At 40.4% G+C, this 14,940-nt stretch overlaps 1 protein-coding gene across 8 annotated transcripts in view; it reads left to right on the top strand.

The window, feature by feature from the left end:
* Window positions 1-14,940, top strand: part of PTPN12 (protein tyrosine phosphatase non-receptor type 12) — a 100,183-nt gene that overhangs the window by 34,748 nt on the left and 50,495 nt on the right. For 7 of the 8 annotated variants that reach the window (XM_028158345.2, XM_054726680.1, XM_028158370.2 and 4 more), the window contains one exon: window positions 13,487-13,595. In XM_028158345.2, the coding sequence (XP_028014146.1) occupies window positions 13,487-13,595 (109 nt within the window). Of the gene's footprint in view, window positions 1-13,486; window positions 13,596-13,867; window positions 14,087-14,940 lie in introns of those variants that run through there. The other variant, XM_054726683.1, reaches the window with a different exon arrangement.

Below are 14,940 nucleotides of genomic sequence, written 5' to 3'. Positions count from 1 at the left end.
ATAGTTTTAATATCTAGATTTTAAATTTCTGAGCAACTTGCTAGATTGATTTGGAAATTGAGGAACCACTGGTTTCATGAGTTAAATGAGGGGCATTAGATAAAGATGATGAAAAAAGGATGAAAGAGAAGGGTGATGGCTTTGTGAGTAGGAACAAGTGGAAATAAAATAATCAAACCCGGGAACACTTTTCTCTTTAGTACTAAATATCGTCATTTCACTAAAATTAATATATATGACAAAACATTTTTATTGTTCTCAATTCAAATGGGATTCTACTTTATTTCCATAATAATATAGCGTGGAGATAAACTTGGATTACACCTCCTAACTTATTTTGATCTTAGAAAACACTACAGAAATACTTCCTTTTTCAATCAGAAAACAGGAGCTTTAAGAAAAGGGAAGAAAGCATTTGCTTGTTGTCTAGGCTGTTGAAAAAATCAATTAAACTTGTTGTGAAATTTTTATATTACCTTTTTTTAGTTTTTATGCTTCCCCATATCTGTTTTTAAATATAAGTCTGTGGAACAAAGTTTTATTTAGAAACAAATTCTCTAAATTAAGGTCTAATACTGCACTCATTCAGGGAGGATTATAAAATTACTATGTTGAGACCTCTTTTGCTAGTGGTTGATGGAATTGAACCCCAGCTTCTCTTCCTCAAAGCAGTCCCATTGTGAAGTAGTAATAAAGTGTAAGAGGGGAGAGAAAATAGTTTCTTAAATATACTGGTCAATTCTGATTTGTATCCATTTTCTCTGAATTGAGCATTACCACCTGAGAAGACCTAAACAGTTTATTGATGCTATTTGTCACGGGTTATGCTGGTATTAGCTGGTATTAATAGAAAAAGAAGATAGGGCCTGCATCTTCAGGGAATTCATGCTCTCTCAGGGACACTATGTGCATATATGAATAATTATTGTACATTGGGATATGTCCTATATTAGAGGTATATTTGAAGAGTTGTGGTTAGAGATGAAGAAGCATTTTTGGAGGAAATGGAACAGGCGTCCTCAAACTACGGCCCACAGGCCACATGCGGGTGTTTTTGCCGTTTTGTTTTTTTACTTCAAAATAAGGTATGTGCAGTGTGCATAGGAATTTGTTCATAGTTTTTTTTAAACTATAGTCCGGCCCTCCAACGTCTGAGGGACAGTGAACTGGCTCCCTGTTTAAAAAGTTTGAAGGACCCCTGATTAATGGAAGATGGGGCTGATGGGTGCTAGTACTAGTCTCAGGAAATGTTTCAGCAAGATGATTTCTGTATTGAGCTAGAATAAAGCAAAGAGTTTGCTTGACAGACTACTAGGAAAATAACTGAAGCATTGAAGTCAACATGAACAAAGAAAAAAATCATTGGTTACCCAAAGACCCATAAGATGGGCCCCATTTACTTCAAATTATGTTCTTTTAACATCAGTCCTGTCGTAGCTTCATATGAGAACTCACAACAATACTTCTCTGCCAAAGAATGGCAGGCAAGTTAGTCTGTCATGAAGCAGTAGGTAAAGTGTGAGCAAAGATAAAAATACGAATTTTGAGAGGAGAGTTGCATATTTTGCAATCAGAGGTGGGTGTTGCAATTGCATAGTTGATAGACCCTTTGGTTATTTTAGTTGCTTGTAACATTATTTAGAGGTATGCATATTTTTATGTAAATATATTTTTAAAAATTTAAGAACAGTCGGGATGTGCTTTTGGTGGAAATTGTACTCTGATTTTACTACTTGTTGCTATTACTTTGCATTTGGGTTTTACACAGAATTTATTTTGGTTTAATAATTATTAAACAAAAAATAATTATTTATTTTTGTTTAATTTAGTAGTATTAGATTGAGTGGCTTTTGTGATGTAGGACAATTAAACATTTCAGTTATCAAACCAGATGAACTTATTCATTTAACAGTTGTTATTGAATGCCAACTATGTGCCAAACCCCCCTACCTATTAAAATTCCAGATTGCCTCAGTAATTGCCTCAGAAAAATTTCAGAGAATAGCAAAAGCAGTACTATTTTATGGGTTAGTTATTGTTATATTTTGCCTATTGTAATTCTTAGGCTTAAAGTAATTCCCTTTAAGGTACAGTTTAAGATTTGTATATTGTGTGCATATTTACTAAAAGTACTGTCTTATGATACTCCTGCTGTTTAAGTGTTTTGACATGGAGGATTTGGGGCAGTAGTGTGTGGACTAGTAACAGCATGAGAAGTCTTGAGCTCCAATATTTAATTTATTTATATCCTATCTTATTCCAAAAAGAATTAGCGTTAGCTTAATTTCCATTCTAGCTCTATTTCTTTTGGTGTCCTTTTATTTTCTTAATTGTCCTGACTTGAAATCTAGCCAACAGTTAAATTTAATACTTGTCCCTGTCTAAATGAATTCTGAATTCTAAGTCTGTTCAATGACTGTGAAGAAATTTAGATATATTTTAGAGGTAAAGCTAACACAGTTTGCTGATGGATTGGATATCTGGGGTGAGGGGGTGGTAAATGAAGGAATGATTCCTAGCCTTTAGACTTGAGTAACTGTTGAATGGTGGTATTATTTGGAGGTTTGTGATGCCCATGAGACACTCAGTGGACAATCCATTAGACATCTGTTTAGAGAGATTCAACAAATATCACACAACGTGTTCTCATTAGCTTTGGTCGTTAGATAAACAGGGAAACTGTTCTACTCTTTTAAAGAACTTAAATCTTGACACACAAAGGGTACCTTAAAGAAAATAGTCATATTGCGTGTGACTTTTAGAGGCCTTTGAGACTCAGTTTACTGATTTAGGTTTAGGGGAATAAAACTTCTGTGTTTTAAGAGACAAAGTGAAAATAATTTGTTTGGAACTTTGAAACAGTGAATATTAAATTCAGTTTTTGTTTGCATCAAAAATTCTAATATTAGAGACATCTCTGTGACTTGTCTGAGAAGGCTCAAATAATTTTTAAATTTACCCATTTTTAATGTTGAAACATGGGGTTCGGGGTGCAGACTTTTCTTCCTGTGGGTTCTTGTCCTCACAAAGTCTGAAGAATAAACTCACAGACAAAAAGGCTTCTTTAATACAAAATGTAGACGTTTATTGGAAGCAGATATAAACTCCATCTGGGCAGGGGTGTCCCCAGTGGGAAAAGCCTGCTTTCTCTTTCTCTAATGGGAAAATTAAAAAAAATTCCCTGCCTCATGTCTCTTTGTCTCCAGTTTATATATATGCTGCAGTTGTTTGAATCTGACCTTTTTTAATTTGTTCCTTTCCTTAATTTGGGACACACACACACACACACACACACGTTTTCCTCTTTGGCCATTCTGTTAAATAGAATTAGTTTCAAAGCTCAAAGCCTACGTGGCTTTTCTCACCCCCTTACCTTGCTGGTTGGAGTCACTTTTGATTTATCTTATGGTTTTCTCCCAGTTGTGCTGGCAGAGAAAGCCTTATCTTACAGCTTTCCCAGCTGCTCAGGTCAGGGCTACTTTTGGTCTGACTTATGGTCACTTTAATTGCTCAGGCCAGAGATACCCCTGTCTGTTTATGGCTGTTTTATTGCTCAGGCCACAAATGTTTCCATCTGCCTGGACCCCCTCTTCCTGTGGCATTTCTCTCTCCTCTGTATAAGTAAGATAAGCACCCTGGTGTCTTCCAGTCTCCATCTATGCATTCCTCTCCTATGGGCCCTCCTCATTCCTAAAACTCTGCAAGCCCTAACTGGTTTGGCTCAGTGGATAGAGAGCATTGGCCTGTGGACTGAAGAGTCCCAGGTTCGATTCCGGAAAAGGGCATGTACATCCAGTAGGAGGTGTGCAGGAGGCAGCTGATCGATGTTTCTAACTCTCTATCCCTCTCCCTTCTTCTCTGTAAAAAAATCAATAAAATATATAAAATATATTTTAAAAAATAAATAAAACTCTGCAAACCTTTCTAATTAAGCTAGCTAACTAACCCTTTCAGTGTCATTTGCATTGCATTACATACTGGTTTATAAAGTCCAATAAGATAGTCCAATATCTGTCTTCAGTTTTATAGTCTGGTGTGTGAGATAGACAATTACTGAAATACTTTTTACAAGTGGTAATAGAGCAATCTAGTATTGACTGCTCTGCTTGAGGCTGAGGGGTGGGTTAAGAAGGGGTGGTTCAAGAAAGGCTTCAGAAAGGAAATAGCACTCTAGCAAGAGTCCTGCTATTAACTCATCAACATTAGTAAAAATTGTGAAACTCTGATGTAAAGGGGTGGAGGGGTGCTTGTGGTGTTGGTAATTCTATAGGGCTGAAGCATCAAACTCTAAGTAAGAGAGTGTTATAAAAAAAGAAGCTAGGCAATTAGACAGACAACATTCAAAATATGTTGTATTTAAACTAAGGAATTGGTAGTTTATCTTGAAGATGATAGACCCATTGGAGGATTTATATGTGTGGGGCTAAAATTAAAACTATCATACTTGTCCTTTAGAACAGAAACGCCGAGATTCAAATGAAATTATTTAAAGGGATTTATCTGATTTTTTTCAATACTTTTAAAGGTAAAATTAATTGAAAATGTCTTTTTAAAATTTTATTTTTCAATTACAGTTTATATTCAGTATTATTCTATAGCAGTTTCAGATGTACAGCAAAGTGATGTACTTTACAGAGTGGTTGGTCCCTTTAGTTGCTTCAGGTACCCATCTGGCCCTATACATAGTTATCTAGATATTATTGATTACTAGAGGACTGGTGCACGACATTCGTGCACTGGTGGGGGTGGGGGGAGGGGGCACCTCAACCCAGCCTGCACCCTCTCTCAGTCTGGGACCCCTTGGGGGGATGTCCACCTGGCGGCCTTGGGGAGGGACGTGGGAGGGCTCCAGGGCATGTTTGGCCCGTCTCGCTCTGTCCTGATCAGTCAAACCCCAGCAGCAAGCTAACCTACTGGTCAGAGCATCTGCCCCCTGGTGGTCAGTGCACGTCATAGCGAGCGGTTAGCGGCCTTAGCATATCATTAGCATATTATGCTTTGATTGGGGTTGAATGGACGACCGGACACTTAGCATATCAGGCTTTTATTATATAGGATGCTGCAATAAGTAACTTCATACATACATACTTTTCTGTGTGTGCTATTTATCTAGAGGACAAATTTATATAAGTATAATTCCTGGTTTAAGGGGTTATGTTTATTTGTAATTGCCAAATCACCTTTCTAAGTGTTATGCTAAAATGTTCTTTGTTACTAGCATTTAATGAAGTTCTTGTTTTCCCATACCGTCACCAACAGTTCATTTGTTTTTAGATACAATTTCGCCCCCTACTACACTTTGAGAACTTTGCCAAAGAAAGCAGCATCATAAATGTGGGGAATTTTTTTTCATCTTAAGGGGGTAAAAAAAGTGTATTCTTGTTTTAGGCCTCTATAATTGTGGTTATAATAGGTTATTAGTTTTTCAAAGAAAACCTAAAGGCTCACTATTTTATATGTAAGTGCCTTTTTGTAAGAATATTTCAACTGCTGTATCTTAAAACTATATTATAATAAGAATAAGTTAATCTTGAAAGTTCTGTAATTTTTTTAAAAATGTAGACATAATATTCTTAGTTGCTCACATATCAGCATCACAAGTAGCAAAAGTAAAATGGTGAAAAAGTTAAATGTTACTAGAGCTGTTTTTCATTACATTTGTATTTAATAATTTGTTGAATAGTAAAACCAGAATACCTTCAATATGTCTTTAAGCCTGGGAGAAAGTAGGCTCCTTTGAAATTAAATTTCAGCAATGTAGTTCAATAGTGAATTTAAACAATTCACAATGCTGACTTTCAGTGCTTCTGAAAGCAGGAAGTGTATTACTGACATGCAGAAATATTCCAGCCCATAGAACATCCCCTTCTGCCATATGTGGTAAGAATTTGTCACTAACTCACAAACCACTTCTGTAATGCAGTGAATAAGCAGAATTGGTCTTTGTTGGACATTTCCAATTCAGTATGTGAAAGAACGTTGTTTTGTAGTGTCTTATAAGTAATTATTAGCTTATGCTTTAGAACGAACCTGGCACAATCATTAGTGCTCAAGGTCTAAGACAGAATAAAGAAAATTACACATAATCTTTTAGGCATGGTTTTAGTTACTTGTTTGTTTTAATTTTAAACCATTTCTTTAATTTTCATTTAGAGTTGATATACATTATTATATTAGTTTCAGTTGTACACCCCAGGGATTAGACATTACATAATTTTCTTAATTATTCTGATAAATTTTGTACCCATCTGATACATAGTTATTAGAGTATTATTGACTACTAGATGCCCAGTGCACGAAATGCACGGGGGTGTGTATCCCTCAGCCCAGCCTGCAGCTCTCCAATCTGGGACCCCTCGAGGGGTGTCCAACTGTCCAGTAGGATCGGGCCTAAACAGGCAGTCGGACATCCCTCTCACAATCCAGGACTGCTGGCTCCCAGCTGCTCGCCGGCCTGCCTGCCCCCCCCCCCCTTTTTTTTTTTAAATATATTTTACTGATTTTTTTCCAAAAAGGAAGGGAGAGGGATAGAGAGTTAGAAACACCAATGAGGGAGAAACATCGATCAGCTGCCTCCTGCACACCCCCTACTGGGGATGTGCCCGCAACAAAGGTACATGCCCTTGACTGGAATCGAACCTGGGACCCTTCAGTCCGCAGGCCGATACTCTATCCACTGAGCCAAACTGGTTTTGGCCTGCCTGCTTTCCTGATTGCCCCTAACCGCTTCTGCCTGCCAGCCCTCTCACCCCCTAACCACTCCCCTGCCAGCCTGATTGATGTCTAACTGCTCCCCTGCAGGCCTAGTCACCCCTAACTGCCCTCCCTTGCGGGCCTGGTCACCCCTAACTGCCCTCCCCTGCGGGCCTGGTCACCCCTAAATTCCCTCCCCTGCAGGCCCAGTCCCCCCCAGCTGCTCTCCCCTGTAGGTCTGGGTCCCCCCCAACTGCCCTTTCCCTGCAGGCCCGGTCGCCCCCAACTTCCCTCCCCTGCCAACCTGGTCACCCCTAACTGCCCTCCCCTGCTGGCCTGATCATCCACAACTGCCCTCCCTTGCAGACCTGGTCCCTCCCAACTTCCCTCCTCTGCTGGCCATCTTGTGGTGGCCATCTTGTGTCCATATGGAGGCAGCCATCTTTGACCACATGGGGGCAGCTATCTTGTGTGTTGGTGTGATGGTCAATTTGCATATTACTCTTATTAGATAGGATAGAGGCCTGGTGCATGGGTAGGGGCCAGCTGGTTTGCCCTGAAGGGTGTCCCGGATCAGGGTGGGGATTCCCTTGGGGTGTGGGGTGGCCTGGGTGAGGGGCCTGTGGTGGTTTGCAGGCCAGCCACGCCCCCCCCCAGCGACCCAAGTGGAGGCCCTGGTATCTGGGATTTATTTATCTTCTATAATTGAAACTTTGTAGCCTTGAGTGGAGGCCTGGGCTGGCCAGGGTGTGCAGAAAGCTTGGCTTCCTCCATCACTGGGGAAACCCAAGCCTCCTCGCTCCGTGGCTGCAGCCATCTTGGTTGGGTTAATTTGCATACTCGCTCCTGATTGGCTGATGGGCGTGGCTTGTGGGTGTAGTGGAGTGGTCTTTAATTTGCATATTACTCTTTTATTATATAGGATAGGACAGTGATGGGCAACCTTTTGAGCTTGGTGTGTCAAACTTCGCCAAAAAAACTGAGCATAACTTGGGTAGTGTGTCACTTTGAGGAAAAACATTATTTCACGATATTTATAGTTTAAATAACATAAATGTATAATTGTTATATATAATTACATTTAATAAACCAAAAACTAAATATTTAGTGCTGACATGCGTGTCAGAGGTTCGCCATCACTGGGATAGGATATTCCCTATGCTGTACTTTGCATCCCTATGACTGTTTTTTACTACCAATTTTTTGTTTTTTTCAATGTCTCTGGATCTAATTTGTTCATCAGTTTATTTTGTTAATTACCAATTTATACTTCTTAATCCCTTCACCTTTTCCAACCACCAAAAACCCCCTCCCATTTGGCAACTGTCAAAATTTTCTGTTATCTCTGTTTCTGTTTGTTTATTTGTTTTGTTTTGTTTTTTCAGATTCAATTGTTGATAGATATGTACTTACTGCCATTTTATTGTTCATATTTTTAATCCTTTTTTCACTTCTTCTTCTTCTTAAAGAAGACCCTTTAATATTTTTTTATTTTTCCAAGCTGGTAAATACGTGTTTTTTGAAACATTAATAGCAGCTTCGTCTGGGACAATAGTGGCAGCAGTGATTAGGCACAGACCTTCGATTTGGTAGCCTTCTTTACCAATGGCATTTTCTAACCATGTACATATTCTATTTTGTTAAAATCACAGTGGAAGGTTTTTACAAACAATTTTAGTTCTTAAAAATGACACTTGTTTATAAATTCCATAACTCTTACCCAGAGTAGGCTGCAACATGAACAGCAAAATCAGACATTTACAAGTAGGGGATCATATGAATATTATACAGAAATGCCACAAATTTAGGCATTTTATAAAAGAAACATGTTTACAAATGAAATGAGTTTATGCCACACTCTGCGAAGGACTCGGCTGATTCCCAATTTACACCTTTTAAAATTATCACATTAAAAAGAACACAGGAACCTCATCACCAGCATACTATTTCCTAAGTAAGGACACAGAACAGGATCCCTGAACTTCATAGACTACCTAACAACTGAGTTAGGTGGTCTGAGGAGTTCTCTTTAATTCCAAGAAATTCAAAGGAAATAATTAAGATCTCCAAGTTACATTATTTTCTGTTTTCTGCATTTTTTGAAGATGTGAGATTTACATCCTGGCGTCCTGGTTAAGTATTTAAATACCAGAGTTCCATGCAGTGCTCCCATGGCAAGTTTTAATTTCACAGTAATGAAAATGATGTTTTTTGCAGTGTGAAGAACCTGATTCAATTAAATCAAGTCTTAATGTTTGTCTGATTAGAACCTAGTATCCTTCCAAAATAAAAAGCACGGACACTGTAGGACATGACATCATAGCAGGTGTATTGAGGGGGTGGTGACACAGCAGTAGAGACTCCCCCAAATTTATATGTTTATTTTTATTTTATTTTATTTTTTTAACAGAAAGAGGAAGGGAGAGGAGGAAAAGAGATAAAGAGAAACATCAGGGATGAGAAAGAATCATCGATTCTTTGTATGCCCCCCATTGGGGATTGAGCTCGCAACCTGGGCATGGGCCCTTATTGGAATCGAACTGACATTCATGGTTCAGTGCTCAACCACTGAGCCACACTGGCCAGGCAAGAATCCCCCAAATTTAAATAGGAAAAAGCAACGGTCAGGTTTTCATCTAAAGGGATTTTTTTTTTTAAATATATTTTATTGATTTTTTACAGAGAGGAAGAGAGAGGGATAGAGAGTTAGAAACATCGATGAGAGAGAAACATCGATCAGCTGCCTCCTGCACACCCCCCACCGGGGATGTGCCCGCAACCAAGGCACATGCCCTTGACCGGAATCGAACCTGGGACCCCCCAGTCCGCAGGCCGACGCTCTATCCACCGAGCCAAACCGGTCTCGGCCATCTAAAGGGATTTTATAGTAAATCTGAATTTGGCAGTGTCCAATGTTAATACAAAACCTGTCTTCCTACTTGATGCCTTTCAGCAGTAATTCTTACTCTGACCACAGACTGGCCATGTGGCAGGTCCTCTCTAGAGGAAACTAGAATTCTGTCCAGTGTGTGGTTTCCCACGCCCACCCCACCCCACCCCACCAGCCCTGACTGAGCTCTGTCCCATGAGTTCTAGGCAGAGGTCACAGCTGCCCTGTTACAGGTCTCTTGTTTATTTCCAGCTCCAATGCCTTCCTTTGAAAACAGATTTTGGGTCTCCCTCCTTCTCCTTTGCCCTTCTCTTGCTTTGTTTTTTCTCTTTGCTTCTTTCTCCTTTGCTGATGACACCTATTCCTCCAGAGTGACATCAGCATACCTGCTCTGACTGACCAAAAAGTCCTTGATCTCCTAGGCATAGCTCCCATCACACAGCATGAAGATGGCAGGGTCTGATCCATGATGAATGTCTGGATGTCATAGTTGGCTGGCATTAGAAAGGCTGACTTGCAAAAGGCTGGTGATTTCCCCCCTCTCATTCTCCCTGGGGCTTCCTGATACGGGTGACAAACATGAGAAACTTCCCTTTCTTCATCATTTTAAATATGGTCTTGGGGGGCTTGCCTGGGATATCTGTGAGAAGTTCAGAGGTGCTGAGGGTCTTTGTGCTCTGGGAGGTCTCCTACTTCTAGGTCATCTTTCTCCCACTGTTCCAGAAGACATGCCATGTTCGCATCATTGTAATTGCAAATATCCTTCTTCCAGAGAAATGGGCAAGCCTCTCCAGGCTTACCAGCACAGACCTCTGCCTCATGGGCCCCTGGTGGCAGCAGCAGATCAGAGGCATAGAGTAGAACCATAGCCACCATCCTTGCCACACTGACAGTCTTAGGGGAAGTCAGCTGACAGTCTTAGGGGAGTTCCCTTGTAGGTAACTAACTGCTTTTCTTCTGCTTTGGGGATTCTCTTTGTCCTTATCTTTTGCATTTTAATTATGTGTGTTAGTGTGGGCCTCTTTGTGTTCATCTTGTTTGGGACTCTTTATGGTTCTTGCACTTGTTTGTCTATTTCATTTATCAAGTTAGGGAAGTTTTCTGTCTTTGTTTTTTCAAATAGGCTTACAATTTCTTACTTTCTCTCTTCTCCTCCTGGAATCACCATGATGGGAATGTTGGCATAATTGAAATTGTCCCAGAGGCTGCTTATACTATCTTCATTTTTTTAACATTTTTCTTCTTGCTGTTCTGATTGGATGTTTTCTACTTATCTTAGAGATCTCTGATTTGATCCTATGCTTCATCTACTCCACTGTTGATTCCCTGTAATGTATTCATCTTTTCAGCTAGTGTATCCTCATTTCTTTCTTTCTTTTTAAATGTATTTTTATTGACTTCAGAGAGGAAGGGAGAGGGGGGGAGAGAGAGAAACATCAATGACAAGAGAGAATCATTGATCAGCTGCCTCTTGTACTCCCCCTACTGGGGATCAAGCCCGGAATACAGGCATGTGCCCTGACCTGGAATTGAACCACAGCCTCCTGTTTCATGGGTCCACGCTGTACCATTGAGCCACACCCACTGGGCCTCATTTCTGACTGGTTCTTTTTTAAAAAATATGTTTTATTGATTTTTTTACAGAAAGGAAGGGAGAGGGATAGAGTTAGAAATATCAATGAGAGAGAAACATCCATCAGCTGCCTCCTGCACACCCCCTACTGGGGATGTGCCTGCAACCAAGGTACATGCTCTTGACCGGAATCGAACCTGGGACCCTTCAGTCTGCAGGCCGATGCTCTATCCACTGAGCCAAACCGGTTAGGGCTGATCGGTTCTTTTTTATGTTTTCTGTTTTTATATTTCCTACTAGAGGCCCGATGCACGAAATTCGTGCAAGGGGGGCTCGGCCCTTGCAGCCCCGGCTTTGTCTGGAAGGTCGTCTGGCTATTCGGTCTAATTAGCATATTACGCTTTTATTATTATAGATCTCACTAAATTCATCTACTCTTCATTGAACATTCCTATAAGCAGTTCTTTGAACTCTGCATCTAATAGTTTGTCTCCATTTTGTTTAGTTCTTTTTTTTCTGGGGTTTTGTTCTGTTCTTTAACTTGGGACTTTTGTCTTCTCATTTTGGCAGCCTCCCTGTGTTTGTTTTTATGTATTAGGTAAAACTGCTATATGTCCCCCCAGCTTGGTAGAGTGGCCTAATGTATTAAGTGTTCTGTAGGGTCAAGTGGCACAGTCTTCCTGATCACCTAAGCTGGGCACTCGAGGTACCCCCCACACACACACACACGCACACGCGCGCGCACGCACACACTCAGTGTGAGCTGTGTACAACCTCATGTTGTAGTTTAGCATTGCTTTCTGTTGTCACCTCAATGGAAGGGATTGACCCCTAGGCTGATTAGCTGCAAGGACTGGCTCCACCACTGTGGAGGATCAGCTGTGCAAAAACCCACCCCACAGAAAAGGACTTAGATCAGCAGGGCTCTGGTGCCACTGAGTCTGCTCCTTGAGTGTGTTGTTTGGGGAGGTGGTTTGGTTATGGTGCTTCAATATGGTTTGAGACTGGCTGTGCTGGCTCTGGGGCATCCTGGGAGATTGCAGGCCAAGGTCAGCCACTGCCTGTGTTCTGCCCAGGGCCACTCAGTATGAGCTACAAAGTCATCTGCAGGTGACTGCTACTTGTGTTGAGCTTGGAGGTGCCCTGACGAGGCCCAGGTGCAAACCAAGGCCTGCTGCTGCTAGTGCAGGGCTTCGGGCCACTTAGCAAGAGGTATGGGGCACACTGAGGCCATATGCTGCTTGTTTGAGAGGTTTTAGGAAAATCTGAAGCATGAGTCAAGACAAGTCACTTGTATGGAAAAACCACTGGAAACAGCCTTGGTGGGCGTGAAAATTGGGTACTATTTGGAATATTAATCACCAGGGCAGGACAAAAAGTGTGAGCCAGGTTGATGGAGTCTCGGATTAGATGCCTGTCTGACAGCTCTGTGGAGGGGGGAGGCCTCATCAAAAAAACAGTGGCCTCTGCCAGGACTTCTTTCTGGGAGAAAGCTGACCCCCACCTCAGCTCTTGCCCTGATGCCAGAAAATTCAGTTCCTCCTCATATGTCTCTGGTGTCTTTCAAGTTGTTGCCCCAGCAATGGAGCTCAGGAGGGAGTCAGAGTAAGTTTGTGTGCAGATCCTTTAAGAGGAACTGCCTGTAGCTCCAGCCACCATCAGTCTCCCTCATTCTAAATTCCCCTGGTTTTTATAGCCAGAAGTAATGGGAACTTCTCTTTCTGGCACTGTAACCCTGGTCTGGGGGGCCTGGTATAGGGATTTCTGCAGCTGAGATATACCTCATAATTTTTATCTAGGCCATTTCATGTCTCCACCCCTTCTACCAGTCTCCATGGGGCTGCTGCTTTCATTCCCTAGTTGTAGGACTCCACTCAGCCAGATTTCAGGTGGTTCTGACTGATGGTTGTTTTGTAGTTTAGTTGTAATTTTGATGTGGTTGTGGGAGGAGGCAAGTACTACGCTTACCTACGCTGCCATCAAAGGGAAGTCTCTAGGCATGGTTTTAAAACTTGGTTTTTGAAACCCCTTATTAAAACAAATATTACTTGAGTAAGTTAAGGACTGAGTTAAATATTCTGATTCAGCTTATTAATGGTTTCTTTAACTAAAATGACTTAGTTATTTGTGATATTAATCTTATGTTTGCACTTAATAAAAGTCATCCTTGAGGTTAATTATTAAGGGGTGGTGAGATACTGTAAACTTTGGGAAATGAGTTATGAGGAATTGGAGTTAGCAAAATTCAGTGAAGAATTATTTGTAAATCATTAAAAATTTGAAAATATTAATGTTTTTCTAAACTTGAATTTTCTCTTTTGTATTTTAAGCGATTAAGAAGATTGTCTACCAAATACAGAACAGAAAAGATTTATCCCACAGCCACTGGAGAAAAAGAAGAAAATGTTAAAAAGAACAGATATAAGGACATACTGCCTTGTAAGTTTGAAATGCCCTTCATAGAAATGGAAGTGCTAATGAGCAATTTGTAGCCTACACTAGCTTTAGTTTTTCTAATGAGTTTGAGTATTAATGAGGTAGTAACTAATCTTTCAAGGTACACTATAAGATAACAATTTGATCTTGTACTTCTTGTTTTTCCTTCTGAGTAGTTTTTGTTGTTATGTTTTTTATTGTTTAATTTTCTAAGCATCACAATTACTCTGGTACTAATTTCATTTTTATTTTTTATATGTTTTAATTCATTTTAGATAGAGAAAGAGACAGGGAGAGAGAGAGGAACATCGATGTAAGAGAGAAACATCAGTCGGCTGCCTCCTGGACACCTCCTACCAGGGATCAAGCCCACAACCCGGGCATGTGCCCTGACCAGGAATTGAACCAGCGACCTCCCTCTGGGCCTGGGATAGTCAACCAACTGAGACACACCAGCCAGGGCTTAACTTTCTTTTAAATACTGAAAAATCCAAGTAAGAATATCTTTTTGTGGATTCCCTATTCAAAGTTATTTCATTAAAATAAAATAATATAGGCCCAGGCCGAGTAGCTCTGTTGGTTAGAGCATATTCCTGATGATACACCAAGGTTGCAGGTTTGATCTCCTCTAGTCAGGGCACATATAAGAAGCAACTGATGAATGCATAAATAAGTAGAACAACATATTGATGTCTCTCTAAATCAATAAATTAAAAATAAAAGTAAAATAATATAGACAGATACCTCAATAAAACTGTTTGTTTGTTAATTGTCACCTGAGGATATTTTTTCTATTGATTTCCAGAGAGAGTAGAAGGGAGGTAGGGAGAGGGAGTGAGAAAGACAGAAATATTGATGTGAGAGACACATTGATTGGTTGCCTCCCACATGTGCCGATCGATGTTGCACTTTCACATTGATGTTTCTTTCCCTCCCCCCCTCTCTCTCTCCCTCCCCCCACCCCCCACTCGCTCTCTCTCCAAAAGTCAAACTGTTCTTTAAAAAAAAAGAAAAGAACCTTTGTTGATTAAACTCTGTTTCGAATACTAACAACTATAGGCCTACTTTTACCTCCACTCTATACTGATAGCATTATATTCTAGTAATAATAATATAATTATATTCTTAAATAGCATAGTAACCACTCATCAAGCTTTTGGAAAATACACTCCACTTTCCTTCCAATTCACCTCAGAATAGTGGATGGTATGGGTTTCTTCTGGATAGTGTTAAGCAAGATAATCTTTTTTAAAAAAAATATTTTTATTGATTTCAGAGAGGAAGGGAGAAGGTGAGAGAGAGAAACATCAACGATGAGAGAGAATCATTGATCGGCTGCCTCCTGCAC

This window comes from Eptesicus fuscus, chromosome 14, assembly GCF_027574615.1.
Source record: "Eptesicus fuscus isolate TK198812 chromosome 14, DD_ASM_mEF_20220401, whole genome shotgun sequence".
In the NCBI taxonomy this organism is placed as follows: domain Eukaryota; kingdom Metazoa; phylum Chordata; class Mammalia; order Chiroptera; family Vespertilionidae; genus Eptesicus; species Eptesicus fuscus.
Note: the sequence above shows the minus strand (reverse complement) of the source record. Positions and strands in the feature narration are given on the sequence as shown.